Source organism: Melospiza melodia, chromosome 9, assembly GCF_035770615.1.
Source record: "Melospiza melodia melodia isolate bMelMel2 chromosome 9, bMelMel2.pri, whole genome shotgun sequence".
NCBI classification, from domain to species: domain Eukaryota; kingdom Metazoa; phylum Chordata; class Aves; order Passeriformes; family Passerellidae; genus Melospiza; species Melospiza melodia.
In genome coordinates, this window is record NC_086202.1 from 18,029,533 (window position 1) to 18,043,878 (window position 14,346).

Consider the following 14,346-nt stretch of genomic DNA (forward strand, 5'->3'; position numbering starts at 1 on the left):
CACAGCATACCGTCATTCTGCCCTTATCTCTGAATTCCAGGGGCAGGCAATCTCAGCTGCTCAGCACAGGCTGGCAGCCTCAGCCTGCCAGGAGGTGCTGAGAGCCATGAAAGCGTGGAAATGGCAGTGACACACGGCTCAGATGTTATCTGCACAGCACAGCCAAAGGCAGTTTCCATGGTGATGGGGAAGCTCCAGGCTGCTGGGGATGCAGCTGCTGAGTTGGACAGGATCAGCAGCCTTTTCATACAGAGGCTCGTCTAATAAGGCTTTTATGTGTTTATGTGGCACTCACTAGGTTGTATCCAGCTCTGGAACATAAAATGAAGGGTGAGGGGAAGATTTAAATTGTTGTAGTGAGTGCTGACCTAAAAATGAAACAGGAAAAGCAAGGTCAAAATGTTTCAAGTATTGAAGTATCCACAAGGGACAGGTTTTTGTGACAGCTTGAGTGAATTTGATATTCTGGTCAGTGCTTTTCTGCACACCAACATTAATAGCTCCTAAAATTCTTACATCAAGTGGAAGAGTCAGAATCATATCCCCAGCTCTTAACTTTCTTCTAAATTGGATCCAAAGTCAGAATGGGTCTCTTTCTCTGTATTGAGACTATAAATATCCCAGAGACTTGGGGAAAGTGGATGATCTTGTGACTTCTACATTTGAAGCATTTTAAAATATTTTACACTCCACTTGGTCCCTCTTTTGGATAAAAATCTCTCAATACCTCAGCACAGGTATGTGGAATTAATTTCTTAATTTTCCTATAGAGTCTTACGGCCTGTGCTTTTACTTTTCTTATTGCTGACACAGTAGATACAACATCTCCAGGTTTCCCACACTGGAAATGCATGTTTTGCACTTCTGCTTTGATCTTCTGTCAACCTGTGCTCTGTGGGTGCCACAGCACATCTGCAGGAATTGTCTGTAAACTTGCTCAATTAAAGTAGTAATTTAATTATTTTGACTGAGATTTTTGGCGGTGTTAAACTTTGGTTGCTCTCTTTTAAACAGGATGCTAAAAGAGATTTGTGTTCTGTCTTTCAGGTGGTGCAGGGGACCGGGAAAAGATGCCTGCCAATCATGAGGCTTTCCTGCTCATGGCTAATTCCCAGAATGAAATGGAAGATTGGGTGAAAGCCATCCGACGGGTTATATGGGCTCCATTTGGTGGAGGTATTGCAAATAGCTCACATGCACATAAATTAAAACATTTGCCTCAAGGTAAAGCATATTCTTGTGATACTAGGATATGTGTTACACTGTAAAATCATTGAGATGTCTAGATAAGCTCCTGATTGTCTGAAGTGTTTTGAAGCAAGGGATGGGGTTGATTTTTTAATTTTTTTTTTGTAGGGGATGGACAGGAATGAAAGGGGAGTGCACATCCACAGTGTATAACTATCTCAGAAAGGGGTGGTAGTAACAAACATGCTACTGTCAATTCTTTACAGCAAAATATTCAGCGGACCTTATGGGAATGAAGAATTCTGTCCTGTTATCTCAATTTTCTTCCGTAAGGCAGATGCCCATCTTGACCATCCATACAGCCAGAAACAGCAAAACTTTAATTAAATTAATATAGGGCCCAGCTGAGAAGGCAAAGCTTCCACTGGCTTCACTGGGATGTAGCCTGAGGAAGAAGAGGGTCAGGCTGAGTGAACACCTGTAGGGTAATACAGCTGTTGACAACCCCTGTAGTTAAAATGAACAAAACATCCAGATTTTCATTGTTGATATTCTACCACAATCTTCAAATTCTCAAGTCAGTAGACTAGGTAGGAGTTGTTTTCCTGGTTTTGCATAGAACAAGGACTCACAGATGTCTTTTTCTGGGTTTGGTGTTGGTGACAGCTGCTGCTGGCCTGGTACTGGACACTGCTTTGAAGTGGCTTGGGTACTGCTGATAGAGTGCATGCAAAGAGTGATATCATGTGCAGACAGTCCTGTCAGCCTCTTGTGAGAGGTACAGATAAAAAAGTGACAGATAAGGGTTAGGTAATACAATTACTCCTGCTGAAATGAAGTTACTACTTTTCCTGGATCTAGGGGGGAAAAAGTGACCTTGATGTACTAAGACCCAGTGTTTGTTAATAACTTTTGTCCTGGGTTTGGGGGTTTTTTTGTTTTGTTTTTTTTTTTCAAGTGACTCTTGAAATTTGGGCTCTCTGGTAGCAGCACTTGGTTTGTCTGGAGGAGATATGATCTCTACTGATACTGATGCAGTTCTTTCCAAGGTCCTTTTTTCACTTAGCAGAGAAGATGTAGGTACAAAAGTTGGCTTGTGTCTGATCTGAAGTTACGTGTGATGCTGTTGTGCTGTGGGCGGAAAAATCCCTCTTTGCTAGTAGAAAACTGTGCTACCAGAGTTTCTCCTCAAACATGAGGATGTGCTTCTTCTGCTTCCCTTCTGAATTCCAGTCCACACTGAAGGGTCTTTTAGACTGAGATCAGTGCAGATCCTCCATCAGAAGTCTCAGACTCTCAGAGCTGGTATTTCTGGAGCTGTTTGTAGTTGATGTTATGGTGTGTATTTTATAACTTTGCAATGTGCATTCAAGAGATACTCAGAGGAAAAAGGAGAAATTCAGTAATGACAAAGGGTGCACTCTCTAGCAATAGCCATCTTTAGGGCATGATATTGTCAGCACTGCTGGTATCAGTGCAAATTTGGCTTTATGTTTTTCTTGTGTTTTGTCTGTCTCTTGAAGTAGTTTCAAAACAAATATCTTCAAGTATTAAAATAATAAATAATTAAAAATTATAATATTTTATGAAGCATGAAGATGGCATAAAGGTAGTGATAGATTTCCTGGGGTTTTTTTTGTTTGTTTCTTTATGGGACTAGTATTGTCCTGATTAATTGGCTAATTTTCTTTACATTTGAATTTCTCTGCAAAGCAGTCAAATAATATTTTGGTCTTTTCTTTAAATGAAGCACATACTCTCACATTGATTCCAGGAACTGGAGCTTTATGAGGCATCAAAAAATATTAAATAATGAGAATGTGGAAGCCAGGCAGCACAGGGGAGATTAGTGCAGGGGGAAATACAGGAGCTTCTGTTTGTTGCTATTTTCACATCCTGCAGACTAGATGTGGTTCAGTGATCAAAGTCAGTAAAGGCTGCTCTGGCTGTTGGTGAGAGCCAGCTTAAGCATTGTAGAAGGGAAACACTGGAGTTTGCAGAGTTGGAAAGAATTGCAGTTGTGTATCAATGTTTTTTCTCTATCTGTGGATAGAAACCGGCCAAGGACATGGGTACATGCTGGGCAGTCAGTCTGGCCTGAGCTCTCTGCCCTAACACTCAAATACTTAGCCTGAAGCTAGCTTGACCGTGCCTGCTTCGCAGTCCAAGCCGCAAGAGCAGATCCTTTCGTTGTGGCCACTTCTCTGAGCTGGCCAAGCACCAGCTCCTGTCAGGAGGGGTCTCCTGCCCCCCAGCAGCTGTGTCCCACCACGCTGCCTTCTGCTGGCACTGGTGCTGTGAGTTGTGCCATAGGAAACGACCTGGCAGGAAATAAATGGTGGGGAGGATGAGTTTGTAGGTAGACTGATTCCTTGGCCTTTCCAACAGTGAAGCTGCAGCGCCAGTAATTCCACTGGGGATACACGATGGCGTGGAGAGGGGCAGGCTGCTTCATTCTGCCTGCAACCCACACATAAATTGGCTTAAAGAAACCACTGAGGAGCTGCATCCTCAGTTTCTTTGCATTTCAGAAAGAATGCGTGGGAATGCTAGTGACTGGGAAACAGTAAAGATATTCAAACTATTGTTCCCAAATGTTTTTTAGCCAATTTGGGGAAATGATCAAACTTACTTACTTCTCCATCATAATCAGAGCAGGACAGTTTCTCTGAGTGAAATTCCAGCTTAACTCAAATCTGGGAGGAGAATAAACATAGCTGTCTCTGTTTTAATGGAATAATTTGAACTCTGCTTTGCCATCACCACTATTTGAAAGCTAAGTCTTATCTATCAACACTTTTTAATATATTAAGCTAAAGGGAGGAGTTAAAAAAGCAGGCTTTATTATTAATATGTAAATATCCAGCCCTGGAGAAGGTTGATATGGTGTAAAAATGAATTATGCCAAGATAAAAGGAGTGGCTTAACCACACTTTAATCTTTGCTGATGTATTGAAGAAACATAAATAAAAAAGGGTTGAGGGTACCTTCTTATGTTGATGAGTGCTTATGAACTGTGCTTAAAGGTGAACAGCAAAGGCTTCTTAAAATAAAACAGAAAACTGCCCAAAGCAGCTGAGGTTCACAAATTACTTATTGAAAACACAGTCAGGTTTAAAAGCTGTATGGAATGTGTTCTTTGAAATACTCTTCAAATGTGGCCTTAAAATAAAATTGTCGAGTTCCTAAGTCTTTTGAAGAAGAGCTGTCTTGTTTATAGGGAAAATAATTTCTAACAAGTTTCCTTGAGTTTCAGGCTCCTGAATTCCTGGGTCTAGTACAACTCATTTAGAGCAGAAGATTGTGTAAACTGAGATTTGAGAGTACTCCATACATTTTGATTGTCGTTAAGAAAGAAGTTTGTCACAGTGACTTGATAAAAGTGAGTTTTGCAGCACATTCTGACAGAGGATGATTCAAACTGGTTTTTATGATCCTTCATACCTCTGTGATTAATTTTGCTCCATGTTTGTACGACTAAAAGCTTATCTGGAGAGTTCCTCTGTGTTCTCCAGTTGTGCTGTTCAGTGAGTGCTCATTAATGTGAAGTGCAGGCAGCAGTGCCACAGTGCTAAATCAAAGGGTTTGTGGCCATAGCCTTGGGTGAGAATGACCCTGCTCTTGCTCTCCCAAGCTGGATTGGAAGTTTTTGATATATCTGGGGGAGAGAGGAGGTCTTGGTCTGTACAAGTGTGGTGGGACTGTACTTCCAGTCTGAGGAGGTATAGCCACTGCAGAGAAGTTCCTTTCCATGTGCCTTCCTCACTTCTGTCTTACATCAGCTGTAAAGCAGAGTTTGTCTAGGACTGAATTTCTGATCATGAGAGACAAAACCTAAACTTTTTGGTGCCTGAGTTGAATGTCAGGTAGCATAATTCTCTCACAGCTCAGCACAGCATGGGGACAGAATCATTCTGTGTTAATCTTGATTTATGTTTGTGTTTGTTTTCTTTTGTTTACATATTCTGTCTTGCCATGAGCAGTTCCTTGCTTCTCTGCCAGAAATGCATGTCTCAGCCCCTTTCTTTCTCCATTACTTTATCCTAATTTCTCCTCCTCTTCATCCCAAGCTTTCATCAGTTACTTGTGATGGAGGGGAGGTGAAGCAGTTGGAAGGGATGTGTTTCCCCTTAGGCAAATATGAAGAGCTTTACCCTGTGACAAAGTAATTGTGTTGCCAGAGCTTCATGAATATTTTTTTTTTATTCAGGAGGAATAGTCACTGTAAAACTGGTGGGGTCTGAAGAGATGTCCATTGAGGAAGCTGTTCTACTGTCACTAATTCCAGACACCTTTCCCATATAGATAAACCATGATGTGTGGATTCTTATTCTTCTGCCAGCAAAGTCTGGGGTTTTTTGGGAATCAGGACCCTGTGAAATTGTCTTGTATTAGGGGAGAGCTGAAAGATGTGGGACGAGGTGTCTGAGGTGTAATTTAATTCCCGGCTCCATGTCCTAATGCGTGATGGAAGATTAACCCTGCATGGGGCTAATTAGGGATCCTGCTTTTGATGAGTAAATATCTTTGAGATAACATCTGCATGAGAGCAAACATGACTGTTTTGAAGGGTCAGATATTGATATTACATGCAAATCCATCAGGATGCCAAACTATTTAGCTAGGGTACAACATTAAGTTTTGGGAGTCTTGAGTTTTAATTTTTTCCACCTGTAAGATGGGAATTTTACAGTAAGAGCCATGTCAGTGAATTTAAAATGCTAAAATACCACTGAAGAGGTAATGAAGAGGAGGAGGGATTTGGCTTCTGTTATTTGCCCAGTCTGAAGACAAAGATGTGATTTCTACTCCCTTGTTTGCTGGGTCCCACAGGGTGACAGCCTCAAGTAGGATTCCTGGCTGGGTCAGGAGGAACCCCTTCAGGAGGTGTCAGGGTGGGCTTCCCCTGGCCAGGCTGCCCCAGGTGTGTGGGGAGTGGCACTGGGTGTTTGTTGTGCCTGATACCTGCTGTTATCTCTGCCCTGAGACAGCTGGCGCCTGATGCAGCTTATCAGTGTTTGCTCCTGCTGCTGTCTGATGCTGGGAGATGGGCCCAGCCAGGGCAAGAGGAAGAGAAGGATGATGGGGGTTATGGGGTCAGTACCTGCCCAGGACCAGGGGATGCCCGAGTCAGCTCAGATGTGAGGAGCTGCTGGGTCAGCCTTGCCCCCAGGCAAAAGTGTCACAAATGGTACACAAATGGTAGATGTGGAAACTAAGATAGAGTAACTAAAGTAAGCTGGCAGTGGATCCTGCTGCCAGAACTTTTTACAACAGAGAATGTTTTAAGATCTGTTTCTGAGGCCTGATTAAGTTCTTTTTTTTTTTTTTTTTTTTTTTCTCTGATGTATCTCTGTCAGATATATCTGGGGCTTCTATTACTGCTTTATGACCAACATATTTTTACCATCCTGTTACAGCCTTGAGGCAGGGAAACACAGTTGTCCTAATTTTTTGTTAAGGAGGGATCTGAAATATTGAGCAATCAGATGACTTGCCTGAGCTGACAGTGACTGTCTGTAAAAGAACCACTCTGATGGCATTGTTCTGCAAGGCTCATAGAAATATTCCACCCATGGACCTTGACTACAGGTAAAATGGAAAAATGCCATGGGGTATGATGCTGAAGAGAAGAGGGAACTAGAAGATCTGGTGGATTTTCAAGGGTTACTTCCTTCAATCTCAAGAATCCTCTTGCTTGGGCAGGAAACTGAGCAAAGGTGGCAGAGGTTGAACAAGATGCTTGTGACAAAGCTCATTAGCTAAAAAGGAAGCATAGAAGTGGAAGCAGGGACAGGCGACCTAAGAGGAGGAATAGAGAGAAATTCCTGAGCTTGTAGGAGTGGACTTGGGAAGGCTAAAGCAATCTGGAGTTGGATCTGGCAAGGGATGTGAAGTGCAGTGCTGGGGCCAGGACTGTTTAACAGCTTTGTCAATGACCTGGATAGTGGGGCAGAGTACACCCTCAGCAAGCTTGCAGATGATCTTGGGAGGACTGATTGGTGCATTAGATGATTGTGACAACATTTAGAGGGGTCCCAACAGGCTGAAGGAAGGAATGAACAGGAACCTGAGGAAGTTCAACAGAGAGTAATGCAAAGTCCTGCACCTACAGATGATGAACGTAGGCAGCAGCACATATGGGGAGCTGACTGACTGGAAAGCAGCTTTGCAGAGAAGAACTGGGATGCTCTTGAACAAGTTGAATGCAAGCCAGCAATGCACCCTTGTGGCCAGCAAATTCCTGGGCTGCTTTAGGAGGAGCATTGCCAGTAGGTTCAGCGAGGTGAGCCTTCACCTCAGCACTAGTAATTGAACATCTTCTGTTCTTTGTCCAGTTCTGGTCTGCCTGAGACAAGAAGGCCGTGGGATCACTGGAGTGAGTCAAGTGAGAGGTCACTAAAATGATTAAAGGATTGTGCAAGAACATGCTTAGAGAAGCTGAGGAGGTTTGGATTGTTTAGCCTGAAGAAGAGAAGGGTCAGAGTGGTTCTTATCAAGGATGGTGTATAGTGTGTAAATATTTGATGGAAGAGTCTAAAACTAGAATCAAAACTAAGGCATGTCAAGGTTTTCCTTACTGACTTTTAAAGATCTTACCTTTAGAAGTCAAATCCTGCTCCCCTGCTCCTTGCATGTGTTTCACCTCTAAAGCTGCTGGTCCAAGACTCTCAGTGATGGTCAGTGCTGGTGCCCAGGCTGGGCTGGGCTCTGAGTGGAGACTGTGCTTGGTCATCCCAGAGCAGGAATGGGTGTTCTTGGAGTGCTGTATCAGAGCTCATTGAAGGTTAGAGATTGGCTGAGGTATTTCTGATGAAGTTTGATTTGGATGAACATCCATGTGTTTGGTGTGCATCCTGTCTGCATCTCAATGAATGACTGTGCTTAGGTTATCAACCCTGGGATATGGGGAGGCTTGGGATATGGAAAAGCTTCAGGACATAAGAAAGCCATGTCTAGCTTTCTGAATGGATCAAAGTGCCTAATGTGCTAAATGTTGGCTGTGAATGGGGATCTCAGTCCCTGCCAGGTTCCAGGATGGCCAGAAATCCAGGTGAGTAATTTTATTCCATACTAGAGGTTTCAGACTCCATGATCCTTTCATTTGAACCCAGAGCTGGGATCCATCTCTACTGATAAGACACTGGTAGCAACAATTACACTATGTCATAACTCTTTTTTACTTACTAACACCCAGAAGTTTTGTAAAGCTTTTCTGTGCAGTGGGGGCACCAACAAGAGCACCACTTGAAAAAGGTGACCTGCTGATCGAGTGCTTTCTACAGACATAGCTTCAGACAGTCATTTAGAAGCTGTCCTTTAAACATAGAGAGACATATGTAAGAGTCAATAAGTAAAAAATTCTGTAAAATATGATCTTAGGATGTGGGGAGAAAGAAGTTGTCCAGGGCACATTGGTCCAGATCACTGCTTGATAAAAGGCAGTTGTTGCTGCTCTTGCTGTTTTGTTCTCTAAATGCCTTTGCCTTTCTTTAGAGAGAAATAGAGCAATAAACACAGGGGTTGGCTCTGGGTTCAGAATGCTGTGGTTAAGTGATGTTTAGGTCTGTTTACAATCTTTTCTCTGTGAGCACAGTTACAATCTCAGTTTGGAGCACAAACTGGTCAGTCCATCACTGGGTAATTTACAGTGCTGCTTAGTAAGTTCCTTTGCTGGCATATTTTAGAGAGATGGGAAGGCACATCACACAGGTTAACGAGAATCTACTGTGGTAGAAAGGTGAGCATAGCTATTTGCAAATCTTTAACCCAGAGTGAGCTGTTTTATCAGTCAGTAAATAGAAGCCTGTTTACCCTCAAAAGATTTAATTTCCCCTGTAAGGGTTGAGACCCCAGCACAGAGCTGGTGAGGGGTGTGGGGACATAATTTTGGTTTGGGAAGGATCTGACCAAAGTGCTTGGAGAGGGAGGAAATGGGAAAATTTCTGTACAGAAGATATTAGTGCTGAAGTTTTTCCTGCTGGGTTCAGCTCTATGACTGATCACCTGTAACCAGTTCACTGCCAGTTTTCAGCAGATAAAAGATATTCAAGTGCCCAGGTTTACCTGGGTTAAAAAATGAGTCTGTACAAGGTTTGATCTTCTTGTAAAATAGGGAACTTCGGCTATGGCTCTAACTTTGATACTAGGCCCTTTGTGTTCAAATAAAGCAATTTCCTAGATTTGAGATCCCTCAGATCTGCTTGAGTGTACCTGTATATTAGCTAATCCTCTAATCCAGCATCTAAAAATACACACACCCCATGGGTACTTGCTGGAGCTGTGCAAGCCAAGAAGTTTGCTCACAGTCAGAGATGAGGAGAAATCCTCTGAGTTCACGCAGGTTCACCACTCCTGTCTGTTGCAACCAGACCCAAGATTGAATTTCACCTGAGTTAGATGCCAAGCCTGAAACATACCTGGATTTTCAGGGGTTGTGGGAGCTGTAGTGAGCTTTCCAGCCAATCTCAAGGCTTGTAGTGATGTGTAAAGGCAGGGTGCTTTCTTCTGTTCTGGTACCTGCAAGAGAATAACTGCAGCAGTGCCAGCTCAGGAGAGCAGGGCTGGGGCTCTCTCCCTGCAATGACACTGGGAAAGAAAACCTCCAGCTCCCCTGCAGCAGGTTTGTGGGAGATGTAATGTCTGAACAATTTTATAAACCTAAGCTGTTTCTTAGAAAATGAGAGCTGCTAAACTTTTCTGCAGTTAAAGAACTTCATACCAGTGTGGGAAGAGGGAGTTCAGTCTCCATTACCCATTCTCTCCTTGGCATATGTGTATAGGGAGATCTCCAGGTGGAAGTTTTCATGATCTATGCAATGTGGCAAATTCTTTGGATTATATTGCTACAATTGCATATCAAGTATACTTCTGGATCCTGCAGCCCCTGCAGTCCAGTGATTATGTGTGAAACTTGGATTTCATTTTTGACAAATGTGGTTAACAGAGAAAGCAGGATCCAAGTGTGACGTGCAAATTCAAAACACAGAAGAAAAATTGTGTGTATACATATATATATATATAGTGATTTTTATTCCAGTCTCATCATATTCTGTAGTCCAACTCATGAATTTTAACCTCGTGTTTTTAAAAGGTTTGAGAGCTTCATGTAAGAAGACAGGCGCTACTTGTGGAGTGTGTAGCACAGTGTTGCTGTCAGAGGACACCTATAGCTGCAGAGTTTCCTTGTGCAGGGAACAACCCTGAAGCAGCTGCCATTTTCTGCTTCACTTCTGATGCTTATGAGAGCAAGCATGTGCTCCAGAATTTTCTCTCACCAGAGAGCTGTGTTTGCTCTTTGGAGAAGAGTTTGCATCAGCTTCATCATCTCATAGCATTGTAAATTCTGCTCAAGTCTGATCATGCTTTAGTCATTGTGTCCTTGGCCACAGAGAGGCTGTGAATTTCACAGATTAATTATACTTTGGGTATAACAATATCCATGTTAAACATCATAACTTTCTATTTAATTGGATGCCTCCTTGTTCCTGTGTTCTGAGAGATGGAAAACAGAAATGGAGAAGTGAATGGAAGAACAAAAGTCTGTATTTGCTATCTCCTGTGCTTCCATCCCAAACACTGAGTCCTAGGCTCCATAATGTTATTAGCAGATGTGGCACAATTTGAGGTGTTATTCCAGGAAATAGTGCCAGAGATCTGGTGGCATCTCAGCTGCTTAAAATCAGATTTGTTGTGCTCACCAGTTAGCATTGTGGGCAGGCTCTCCCTAACCTGCAGCCTGTTGTGTTCACCACAAGGGAAGAGAATACAATAAAAGGGTGAAGAATACTGAGGAGCTCATTTGTGCCTTGGGTTTAAGGATTTCCATCACTTTCTAAATATTCTTTAGTGTGCTTTAAATACTGCCTGGTGTATTGACTGGCCTTCTGGTGTCTAGCTGTGCAGAACCATGTTACTCAGAGTATGCCTTAAATAGCTAGGGAATACCTTACTATCTTGCCAGTCATAGAATATTTGAGTTTGAAGGAACTCACTAGGATCATCAAAGTCCCAGCTTCTGGCCCTGTACATGAGCTCTAAGAATCACACCATCTTCAAGAACTGAAGCTTTTGATCCTGGTACTGCCTTCACTTATGGTGAGAAGCGCTCTATTCTTCAGGAGTGGGCAAGGGGTGGGCCACTAAGTTCAGGTGAGTGTGCTCTGTATAGTGACCACAGACCTTTTAACAGCTGAAGCAGATAAGCAGGTTAAGAGACGATTTTTTTTGTTGTTGTTGTTGTTTGTTTTTTTTTTTTTTTTTCCTGAAAAGAGAGAAGTTTTCTCTAACTTATCCAATAGTGATAAAATTGCCCAGAAGCCTGGTGCAAGGGTTTTGCGTGGTGACTGCTGCAGATCTGCAGTCACATGAGTGCATTTTGTGAATGGAGTGGTGGCCTGACCGCTGTGAAACTGCACAGGGCATTGCATGGTAAGCGTTTTTGTTAATGACAGGCTTCTTACCCTGAGAGCGAGAGCTGGGCGGGGTGAGTGTTTTCCTGCAAGTGAAGCGCCTGGGTATTGGTTCACATGCAGGGAATTGTAGTCTCTTCCTCTACCAGTAATTCAGCTGAGTTATTAATTCAGGCAACTTCTCTGTAAAGAGCTAAAGCAGAGGCAGTAAGCACCAAAAAACCTGCCCAGGTCAAGGAGTGTAGCTTTTCCTAAATTTTGTTAGACTTTCCAGCATGTCCCAGAGCTGTGGAGGTACTCTCAGAGCATGCTGAGGCTACTGTGGGGAAACGTTCCCCTCCAAAACTAGGTTTCTGCTTCTGTTGCTTTGAGAGCAGATGGGAGGCCAGACCAGGGCACCCGTTTGCCTGCAGCACAGTAATATTGCCTGTATCAGGAAGGATCCAAAGTGTGGCATGCAGACAGCAACTGTTGCTCAGCTTTTCCAGCTATCTGGAATAGATCTGACAAGCAATTAGAGCATGAATATATTACAGGGCCGATGGGGGATGCCTTTGTTAAAACTTGTGACCCATACTTAGCTGCTGTTTACATTGGCGGCTGCTGCGAGGGTGGGCAAGACCCTACCTGCCTGTCTTTCTGCTCTCCCCTTCCCCGCGCGCAGCGCTGCAGCCCATTGGATGTTTCAAATGCTTTCTGCACAAGTCATAATTAATGCCGAGCTGGGGAGCTAAGACCAGATGTGCTGCCGAGATTATCTCCCAGGGCAGATCGGCTGCTCTGTGCTCTGTAGCGCTGTGTGAATGGAAAGCTGCCAGTGCTGGGACTCAGAATGTGTCTGATGCCTGAAGTCAGGACTTTCTTTCTCTGCCGCTCCTGCTGTCTGACACTGCCTGGTTTCTGCTTGAAGCTCAGCGCCTGTCATGTAGCGGAGTGCTGCACAAGAACCAGAGGTATGAGATGATTTTCCAGAGTTTAGATTTGTTATGGTTTTCTTTTGCTAGAGGAAAAGCAGATATTTAAGTGTAGCCTTAGACAGAGGCTAAGAATCTAAAACAGGAGCTGACTTTTCAAAGAGGGAAGGAGTGGGAAGGACGCAGACTATGGCCAAAAATACTACTGGATACCAAGCTAGCATGTGAAGATAGTTCTGGGGAGAGGTGTTTCTATTTCATATCTACAGAATATTTAAATGGATGTGTGTAGATGAGAGCAATCAGCTTCTAGTATATGGACACTGCTCTTTCTGGGAACAGGGTCAGAAAACACCAAGTTGTACCACAGACTCATTTGTGTGACTCTGGGCAAGTTATGTTGTCAATTTTTCTTGATTCCTAGTTGTCTTTTGCCTCCTTTCTTTCCCCCCTTTTCTTGCATTTAATTGTTTAGTTGTTCAGGACTATCTCTTTTAGTACACATGGCTCCAACCATGAAACTCTTTTTCTGTTGCTGCTGCAGTAATTCACGTAGTCTGTGCTTGGGTGGGCTAGGGGAGGGGAAGCAAGTTAAAGATTTGTGTGTGTTTTGTGCTGTGGAAACACACACATTTCTGAATGTCTGCCCGTGATTTTTTCTCAGTGCTTTCATGTGTGAGAGGGACAGATAAATGGGAACTTAAGAATGAAAGTGGGAAGGTAAAAGCAGGCACCTACCTGTGCAGGTGAGCACGTACACAATCTTTATATCCATAAACTGCCTGTCTGTGAGGCACCACATGCGTGCGCGGGTGTATGTGCTGTTGTGGAGCAGCATCCAGGTGTAAGCCTGATTATCTTCCCACACATCTTTTAGCGTGTGTGGAATAAGCTGCACGTACAGCTGACGTAGGTGTGCCTGGACTTTTCACACTTTAAGTAGATGCAGAGTCCTCAGTCCTCCATATGAAGAAAATCTACTCAAAAACTGACTTTATCTCTGTCTTTAGTTTATTTTGGTTGAACTCAGAGCCTAGATGAGGAAAAATGTAGCAGAGAGCATATATTTTCCTGCCCACTGCATGTCTGGACAGCATAGCTGAATGTATAGGCTTTGTATGCCTGGAGCTGGTGGGTGAGCTGTTCAGGCCAGGACAGAGAGCCTGTCTGTGTCTTAGTCAGTACATCATTCCTGGCTTGCTTTTTCCACAAAGAGTCACCTAAATCTTTAAAGAACAGAGGCAGCTTGTTGGAGTAGAGGGAAAGAAATTCTGTAGCTCTGCTAGCTCATTTTTTTAGTATCTCTTGAATCTTTCTGAGATTAAGGATGTGGTTCCAGGCATGCTGGAGTTTTTTTGTGCTTTGAAATCAAACAAAAGGGCCTAGCTATAGATAAGGGTAGGACAAGGAAAGTTAACCCTTAGGTTGCTAGTAAACTTTTGGCTTTATTTCCAGCTTAACACTGTCTGGAGTGTGACTAGATGGCACTGGCTCCCCTTCTTTAGAATGAAGAAAAAGACTTTAATGTCTTCCAGCGGGATCATCAAACGGAGTGAAGCGCTGCCAAGTTCAGTCTGAGCTGCTGGGCCCAGTGATTAAAAACAGGCCTGTGCCTTGAGGAGCAGGCAGATGAGGCTGTGTGTGACTGGCTCCACATTTCTTCTCCTTGCAAGGCAGGGCAGTCCCTGTCCAAACTGGAGATGCTGTCATATACTGGGAGTTTCAGGCACATTTAACTGCACATCACTTCTACAAGCTCTGAGACCTGACAGAAATGAGATGAATGATACAGAGCCACAGAGCCCCAGTTCCTCAGTTTGCCCTGTGTGGCA

The 14,346-nt window shown here is 43.4% G+C and overlaps 1 protein-coding gene across 1 annotated transcript in view; it reads left to right on the plus strand.

Moving 5' to 3' along the window:
* ARHGAP22 (Rho GTPase activating protein 22) overlaps nt 1-14,346 on the plus strand; it is a 119,652-nt gene that overhangs the window by 80,858 nt on the left and 24,448 nt on the right. The window contains exon 4 of the mRNA XM_063163598.1: nt 1,048-1,176. Coding sequence (XP_063019668.1) covers nt 1,048-1,176 — 129 coding nt within the window. The remainder of the gene's footprint in view (nt 1-1,047; nt 1,177-14,346) is intronic.